At 45.0% G+C, this 9055-nt stretch overlaps 1 protein-coding gene across 4 annotated transcripts in view; it reads left to right on the top strand.

The window, feature by feature from the left end:
• The first annotated feature begins 4432 nt into the window (after positions 1 to 4432).
• The window catches only part of Ube2g1 (ubiquitin conjugating enzyme E2 G1), a 79693-nt gene continuing 75070 nt past the window's right edge, over positions 4433 to 9055 (top strand). For 3 of the 4 annotated variants that reach the window (XR_015045026.1, XM_021176786.3, XM_085829832.1), the window contains exon 1: positions 4433 to 4869. Coding sequence is in view for 1 of the 4 variants with exons in the window: in XM_021176786.3 (XP_021032445.1) it covers positions 4824 to 4869 (46 nt within the window). In the remaining 3 variants the exon portion in view is untranslated. The remainder of the gene's footprint in view (positions 4870 to 9055) is intronic. The other variant, XM_085829833.1, reaches the window with a different exon arrangement.

The following is a 9055-nucleotide window of genomic DNA, read 5'->3' as shown; positions in this document are numbered from 1 at the left end:
TTGGTCCACTGAGCATTACAATGGCAGTCAGGCATATGGTCTGGAGAAATGAAATATATCCATGGATATATTTGAAAAAGGGCTGCTTATGGAAAGGACTTAGGAATGGGAATGGGAATGGGAATGGGCTACAACACAGCACTTTTCCTTTTCACTATGAGCCATCAGACCTTGTTTGATTATGAATTATGGCTATGTACTACTTCAGTAAAATGTAAAATAGGGTTGGGAATATAGCTCAATTGTTAGAACACTTGTCTAGGAGACAGGAAATCCTGGGTCAAATCCTCAATGTTGCATTAAAAACGAAGAAAAAAAAGAAAGAATAAAATACCTTTTTTGTTTTGTTTTGTTTCTGTTTTTGGAAAGAGGGTTTCTGTGTAGCCCTGGCTGTCCTGGGACTTGTTCTGTAGGCCAGGGTGGCTTCCAACTCACAGAGATCCACCTGCTCCTACCTTCTAAGTGCTGGGATTAAAGATGTGCATAATCATCGTCTGGCTGGCAAGATACTTAAATTTTAGAAAGGTTTTGTTTTGTTTTGTTTTTTTGAGACAGGATTTCTCTGTGTAGCCCTAAAGAAAGATTTCTTAGCCAGGTGGTGGTGACACATGCTTTTAATTTCAACACTTGGGAGGCAGAGGCAGGTGGATCTCTTGAGTTCAAGGACAGCCGGGGCTACACAGAGCAACTTTGTCTCAAAAAAAAAAAAAATTTATTTATGTACACGAGTGTTTTGCTTGCCAGTATGTAGGTGTACGTTTGCTTGCCTGTCATCGGAATCAGCAGAAGTCAGTTCCCATGGAACTGGAGCTACAATTCTGAACTGCCATCCAGGTAAAGGGAATGAAACTTGGGTTCTCTGCAAGAGCAGCAAGAGTTCTTAACCACTGAGTCATCTTTCCAGCTCTGCCTTGGCAAACAAAAGATATTTAAAAGGGAATATTTTAGTCCAGGAAGAATTTTTATTTTTTAATTTTTTTGAGATAGGCTTTCAGATAGTCAGTTCAGTCTGGCCTCAAACTCACGTTGTATGCTACTGAGGATGACTGTGAACTACTACTGATCCTCCTGCCTCCACCTCCTAAGTGCTGGGATCACAGGTATGTACCACCAGACTCAATTGAGCAGGAGAGTTTTCTGAAATAAACTTCTGAAAAACTAGTAGATCTGGGATCTCTTGCCACTGTAGGTAAAATTTGTTGTCAGTGAGAGAAGACAATTGCAGCAGGCATTTCTGATGAGTTTAGAGAATTCTCAAAGAAAGGGATCTATTCTTCAAGCCTACTGTTACTTGTATTGATTTTCTTATTCTCAATAAATATTGACTTTTGAAAATTAGGATTAGAGGAATATGTTACCACCTTCTGGCAATAAATAATTTTTAAAAGTCAACCAGTCAACCCAGAAAACTTATCCAATCAATAAGTGGACAAAATAAGATACTTTTCAATATATATATGAAAAGTTGTTTAAATATCTTTAGCTGTCAGGAAGATACAAATCTAAACTTGAGAGCCCATCTTTCCCTAGTTGTTATCAAGGAAGCAGCAACAAATAGGGTGAGATGGCTTGGTGGGTAAATGACTGCATCTGACTCCTTGAGTTTCATCTCTGAAATCTGTGAGGTGGAAAGAAAGATTGACTCCTCGAAGTCATTCTTTGACCTTTACAAATGCACTGTGGCACATACGCACGAGCATGCTACATAAAGAAAAAAACAAATGCTGAGGATGGGTAGATGGGTTAGAAACCCTTATCCTGCTAGAACGTAAATTAGTGCAGTCACTGTGGAAGTCAGTTGGAAAGTTTCTAAAACAAAAACAAACCTAGAGCACACACCTTTTAACTCCAGCACTCAGGAGGCAAAGGCTGGTGGATCTCGGTGTGTTTAAGGCCAGTCTGGTCTACACAGTAAGTGCAAAAACAGCGAAGGATATGTAGAAAGACCTTGTCTCAAAACAAACAAATACACAAATCAAAAATAAACCTAAAAATAAAGGGGGGAAAGATGGCTCAGTAGTTAAGAGCACTTGTAGCTTGGTTAACAGAATCTACAAGGTAACTCACAACCATCTGTGCCTCTGTTTCCTAAGGGATCTTTTTTCTGACTTCCAGAGACAGGGCACACTCATGGTGCATATACATCCACAAAGATACTCACTTATCCATAATTTAAAAATAAATCATTAGAAAAGAAAAAGTTACTTGAAAGAAAATGGATGGACCTAAACAGCATCTTGCTAAATGAAATAAGCCAGACTCAAAGACAAATGAGTGTTTTCTTTCTCACACGTGGAATCTAAGTTTCAATAAAATTAAGAGCTGAAAGTAGAATGGAATGATTTTTTGGAAGAGGAAGGGAACCAGTGGGAAAGTGATGTGGAACAAGAAGGTAATTAAGAATGTGTGTGAACATGAGCAAAGTGCATATACAAAAACGTCTTAGTGAAGCTCATTGCTACATAATGAATGTATTTAAAAACAAAAATACAGGGGCTGGAGAAATGGCCAAGGATTAAGAAAATTTCTTTCGGGGCTGGAGAGATGGCTCAGTGGTTAAGAGCACTGACTGCTCTTCCAAAGGTCCTGAGTTCAATTCCCAGCAACCACATAGTGGCTCACAAACATCTGTAATGAGATCTGATGCCCTCTTCTGGAGTGTCTGAAGACAGTTACAGTGTACTCACATATAATAAAAATAAATAAATCTTAAAAAAAAAAAAAGAAAATTTCTTTCAGAGGACACATAGGATAGGATGGTTTCCAGCAATCGTGTCCAGCATAGGACCCTCTGCAGGTCCAATTCTAGGGCATCTGATGTCCTCTTCCGGATTTTGGGTACCAGGCATACACATGGTACACATAAATTCACCCTGGCTCATATACATACCCATTAAAACAAAATCCTTAAAAACAAACCCACAGAGGGGTATGGTGGGGCATGGTTTTAGTTCCAATCCAGACAGAGGCAGGCAGATCTCTTGAGTTCGAACCTGCAACCTGGTCTGCAGAGGGGTTCCAGGACAGCTAGGGCTATACAGAGAAACTCTGTCTCAAAAAACCAAAACCAAAACCAACCAACCAACCAACCAAAACAAACAAACAAGTAAAACAACTACAAAAAAACAACCTCTCCCCTGTCCCAACCATAAAACTGGATTAGTCCCTAGGTGGGCAGTATTTCAAAATGGCAGATTCACTCAATGTTTGTTTCTTTGGTCTGGTGGGACAGTGCTAGGGAGGTAAGCCAGGGCCTTGTGGCTGCTTGCCCAGTAATTTTTATTACATGCCTCCCGAAATCTGCTCCTCTTGTTCACTTTACTTGGAGCTCACAGAAGCTTCATGCTTTTGTGGGTAGAAATGGACCTGATTTTCTATGCACAGTTTTTCTTTTCTACAGTCCAGGTACAGGGAAGTAGGGATTGAACAAACACTTATTGAAAGAACAAACAAGGGGCTGGAGAGATGGCTTAGCGGTTAAGAACACTGGCTGATTTCCCAAAGGTCCTGAGTTCAATTCTCAGCAACTACATGGTAGCTCACAACCATCAGTAATGGGATCCTATGACCTCTCTTGGTGTGTCTGAAGAGAACAACAGTGTAGTCACATACGTAAATAAATAAATCTTTAAAAGAAAAAAAGAAAGAAAGAAGAAACAAAATTGAGTGTCAATGTTACTTTTCCCCCCTTCCCTTTTTTGTTTCTTTATTGCTACAGTGTTGACAAAGTACACAACTGGGAAATGGGCAAGAAGGTTGGCTAAGGTTGACTTTTCCTAATCTCGGCTTTCACACTTGGACTTTACATAGTAGGTGCCTTTCTAGAGGAGTCTGGTCTATTATGGATCCTCATCCCCAGACGGAGATTGGGTATCACTGTGCAGCGAAGGGGGCCTGGGGTCTTCTCCCAATCCTTAGCCTCAAGTGTTGAGATTACAGGCGAATACCACCTGAATCCGAACCATTTATCAGGTTGTGCTAATCACAGCTCTGCACTTTACTCAGTCTTACTATTTATTTAAACGTTTTCTGCTATGAGACTCATAACATTTTATTTCAAGGACCATTCTGTGTATTCTTTATGAATTATCACCATGCACTCTATTTTGCGGCTGCTTAAAATGGTGCACACCAGTACTAAATTGGGCTTTGTAACAATGACTAATTCGCACACCTCGGATGTAGTGTTGGATGGCTGCTGGGTCCTCGCCAACATCTACCACTTCTGGTCCCATCACGCTTAGACCTCCTGCTTATACCGGGAGGCAGCGTCCTGACCCTCCGTGACCTCTTTGTCATGGCGTCCGCGGGGCGTCTACCAGCCGACGCTTCCGCAGCTGGGCGGGCGTGGACCTTCCCAAGATGGCGGGGCTGAGCCCACGGCGCGCGGTGGGCGGGGTTCCACCGCCGGAGGCGGGGCAGCAGGGCCGAGGGGTCGGGCTAGCAGGAGTGCTGCTTCTGAAGGAGGCAGGCTCAGCGCGCTTGCGCGGAGCGGCCCTGCGCGCAGTGAGGCAGTGGCGGGGGAAGGCACCGGTGGGGCCGACGGGCGGGCAGAGGAGGGAAGCGGGCGAGCGAAGTCCCAGTGCGCGCCGCGGCGGCCCGGGTACCCTCCCCTTCCGGGCGTGAGGCGCTGAGCGAGGAAAGCCGAGCGGAGCGAACTCGCATAGGCGGCGAGGTGCTTCTCGGGTCTCCCAAGACCGGCCTCCCCGCGGCTTCGGCGCTCCAGTCCGGGTTCCTCAACACACATCTAGCTCCAGGCACCGGCAGAGCTTGTCGCCAGTCCGTCGAAGTCCCGGTGGCGGCCCGGGCTCTCGGTGGGGAGGATGACGGAGCTGCAGTCGGCGCTGCTACTGCGAAGACAGCTGGCAGGTGAGCGGCGGGGCGCCGGGCCGCGATCGCGGACTGCCGAGCCACTCGCCTCCTCTCGCCCGCTCGGAGGCTGGGTGGTGGCGGGCCGCGAGGGTGGGAGCCCGCGAGTCGCGGCTAGCTGGCGACACTCCTGGCCCGGCTGTGGAGGGTGTTGGGGGCGGGGACGCTCCCCAGCCTCGCCCTCGGACGGGCCGGACGCCCTGGGCGGCTGCCCCCTCCCCCACGGCACTGGGGCGTTGCGGGGGAGGGGCGTGGGTCCCGGTCGGGCCGACCCTCCCTGAGGGGCGGATCCCGGGCTCAGGTGCGGCGGAGGCCGCGGAACCTCAGGGACCCCGGGAGCTTGCGGGGTCCCCGCGCGGTTGCGAGCCCGAGCCGTGTCGGGGGCCGGAGAGGGGAGGCGCGCCAAACTTCTGGCCCGGCAGCGCGGGGTCCGCGGAGTTAGGGCAGACAACAAAAGCGACGGCGGGGCTGGCCGGGGTGCTGACGCGGGGCACCGGGGGGCTCGGCGGGGAGCGCGACTCCGTTTCGCCTGCCTCCGCCTGGCACGAGCTCGGGCTGCGCCGCCCGTCTGGGGGAGGGTGGGCGCGGGCACTGGGGAGAGCGGCTCGCTGGCCGGCCGGGGCTTTGTGCTCCGTGGGCACGGCTCGGGCTCCTTCGCGCAGGCTCGCGGCCACCGGGCTGCGGCCCGCCTTAGGCTCTGGCCAGGGGCGGCGGCTCAGTGCCTCCCCCGTGGAGTCTCTGTCCCCCTCCCCCATTGTCCCGGCCTCTGGCCGTTTGCGGCTTCCAGGTTGACTTTTTAGGGGGTTGGCTCCTACTCTGCTAGGACTGTGTGAGCGGAGCATGCGCGCTGGAGGCGTACGTGTGCGGAGTGGAAGGGGGGGGGAGGGAGGAGGCGGGTTGGTGCCTTCACAATGCCGCCCCACGTGCTGCCAGATTTAAAGAGAAATGAACCGGTAGTTAGCCCTGCTGTCCTACGCCAAGCGTGTGCCTGGCTTGGTTCAGGCGACTTCACCCCTCCTCAACCTGTAGCCAGTTCCCCCCCCCCCCCCGGCTCCCCGCTCTCCTTTAAACTTAGTTCTGAAAGCCGGAATGTTGATAAATGAAATAGATTTCTATGAGTTTGAGGTGTCAGCTAAATCACCTTTATGGCTTCTTAAGGAAAAGGTCGACAGGGGCTGTTACAGATTGTATAATTAGGTTTATTATTAGACCATGAGCTAGCAGGTTTGGACAAGTATTAAAATTCTAGGTGGGACAGCAGTTTGAAGTGGATGGAAAAGTTGGAATACCCATCAGAAATATTTTCGAAAGAAGTTAAACAATTTATTGCATCTTATTTAAAAACATTCTTTTTCTGAGGTCTTTTTCACCTTTTGTTTTGGATGAAGGAATTAAGATTTTTGTCTTCGTAGGAATTCTTTATCGAAACCTGCCTGGTCTACTGTAGTGGATTCTGGGACATCAAGGGCTATGTAGAGAAACCGTGTCAGAAAACAAAAACAAAAACTAACAATAAAATCAACTATCTGCATTAATTTTTATTATGTGGCAAATTATTAAATAGACGGTAAACACTGAATATTAAAAGGATAACCTTATATAATGGAAATGACATACATTTTAAAAGGTGCAAAAGATTTTACAGTTTAACAATACCACTATGTTAAAATAAGACCCATTTGTGAGCATCATTTTTTTGGGGGGGGGTGCTGAGGTTAGTTTTTCTAAGGAGTCCTTCACTGTCTGGAACTCACAGAAATATGCCTGCCTTCCTCTCTCTGTCTGTCTCTCTGTGTCTGTCTGTGTCTCTCTATCACAGGCTTTCTCTTATATAACCCTGATTGTTCTGGAACTCGATGTAGACCAGGTTGGCTTTGAACTTAACACAGATCTGTCTTCTGCCTTCCAAGTGCCTGTCCCCCACCTTCTTGTTCTTTGAGCTGGAATTTGAATCCTGTACCACCATACTAGGTTTATTTATTTTATTTTATTTTCCACAGAAATAATAAATAATAGTTTAAATCATTTTTTAGGGATACTTAACTTTCTCAAAATGTATGGAACAAAGTTTGTTGGTTGAAATGTGAAAATATTAAATTTATTTGAGAAGACTGGATAAGCACCTAAAAATAAAGGCTTTTTCTTTTTTACTTTAGCATTTTTTAAATGGGTTTTCTTATTACTTGAAAATAGTAAATGGTAAAATGTAATCTTGAAATGATTGAACTTGTATAAATGCCTTAAAAATACTAAATTGAACTGAGTAGGTAACATAATCTGGTAAAGTGTTCTCAGTGCTAGAGTTTCAGAAATGTATAGCAGTGGCTGCATTTGTTGAACTAGTAGTGTGCCAGTGATAAAAGGTTTTGATTCATTACCTAGGAGGATTTATCCTGTAATGAAGCTTTGTAACTTCAGTAGTTGAGCAGAATGGTGCCCTGAGTTACAGAATTTCTCATTTCTGGTACCATGACATTTAGGGCAGTTGTTGCTGTGGAGGGTTGTACCTGTGCAGTAAAGGTTACAACATTCCTGTCTGTACCTACTATATACCAGTAGTACATCCCCTCATTGTGACAGTGAAAAATATATCTATTGCCAAAGTCATTGCAATAGACGGAGTCATTGGATTATGTTGTGTCACCATTGTGGCTACTGGGAAGCCACTAAGAACACTTTACACACACACATGAAATCCGATAGCTTGTGTATTTCTCTGTGATATTATTAGGTTATGACTTACTGCTTTACGGATTTAGTGGCAGTTTTTTGTTGTTTTGTGATGCATTAAACACCCAAGAAGTCACTTAGTAGGATAGATCAATTAAAAAAAAAAAACACTTTAAAGGTATTATAAACACAAATTAAAATAGAATACAGAGCTGGGCATGGTGGCACATGCCTTTAATCCCAGCATTTGGGAGTACATTTGAGGCCAGCCTGATCTAGGACAGCCAGAGTTACATAGACACTGTCTCAAAATAAAAAATAAAAATAAAAAAAATAAAAAGAGAACAAAAATTAATCATTTTTCCTCCCGACCAAGAGTCCTCTTTGAGGGACCTTGTCTTTACAGAGATTATCTTTTATATTTAATTTTAATTGAGAAATTATCTTGCTTTGTAGCAAGGTGTGTTTAGAACACTTGGACTGCCTAGCTCTACTTCCCTAGCCTGGATTACAGGCCCCTACCTCAGCTGAAGAGGTGATGCACTTAATGGCTTCTTGGCTGAAGACTGACACGGACCGGCCACTGTTATTTTACACATTATCTCATTTAATCCTCCTGAAAGAAAACAGAAGCTTAGTAGGGTCAAATAAATGCTGAAGGTCAAATAATTGCTGCTAATGGAGTTGCTAGAGCCAGGACCTTCTTATTTTTATAAACTTCTCGTATTCAGGTGGGCAAATTGCTCCCAAGGAGCCGTAGTTGACGCAATCAATGAAGTATAATTTTACTTTATTAATTTTTTTATGTGTATGAATATTTTGCCTGTATGTATGTATGCGTGCCGAGTGGGTGCCTGGTGCATGTTTGGTGCTAGAAGAGGGCACCAGACCTGCTAGAACTGGAGTTATAGATGATTGTGAGCTGCCATGTGGGTATTGGGTATCTGTCTGGGTTCTCTGGAAGAGCAATTAGTGTTCTTAACTGTTGAGCCATCTATCAGTCACCATGAAGTAGAATTTAAAAATCAAATACTATATGTGTTGGTATACTCCTTGGTCCTAGCACTTGTAAGACAGATGCAGATGAATCTCTGAGTTCAAGGAAATCCTTAGTTTCATAGTAAGACCATGTCTTGAGTGGTAGGGTTAATTAAAATAAACCTTAATAAAAGATCTTAAGTAAGCTAGGTAGTGGCTCAAGCCTGTAAATCCCAGCTATGGGAGAGAGGCTGAGGAGGACAAAGTTTGTTGGCTTCTTGTCTCAAAACAACAAAATAAATAAGTAAAAAGAAAAAACAAAACCAAAAATTGTATTTATTTTGAAAGGTGGGTCTGATGTAGCCCAGGGTGTATCCAATGATGACCTAAAGTTCTGACCCTATACCCTTTATCATGTGAATGCTTGAATTACAGGTGTGTGTCATCTTGCCTGGTTTTATGTTATTCTAGGTATTGAATACAGGCAATTGAATGCTAGGCAAGTACCCTACCAATTGAACTGCATCTTTACACTCTA

Source organism: Mus caroli, unplaced genomic scaffold (genome assembly GCF_978045245.1).
Source record: "Mus caroli unplaced genomic scaffold, Mus_caroli_1 scaffold_13, whole genome shotgun sequence".
In the NCBI taxonomy this organism is placed as follows: domain Eukaryota; kingdom Metazoa; phylum Chordata; class Mammalia; order Rodentia; family Muridae; genus Mus; species Mus caroli.
The sequence above is the reverse complement of the archived record's forward strand: the minus strand, read 5'-3'. Positions and strand labels throughout refer to the sequence as shown.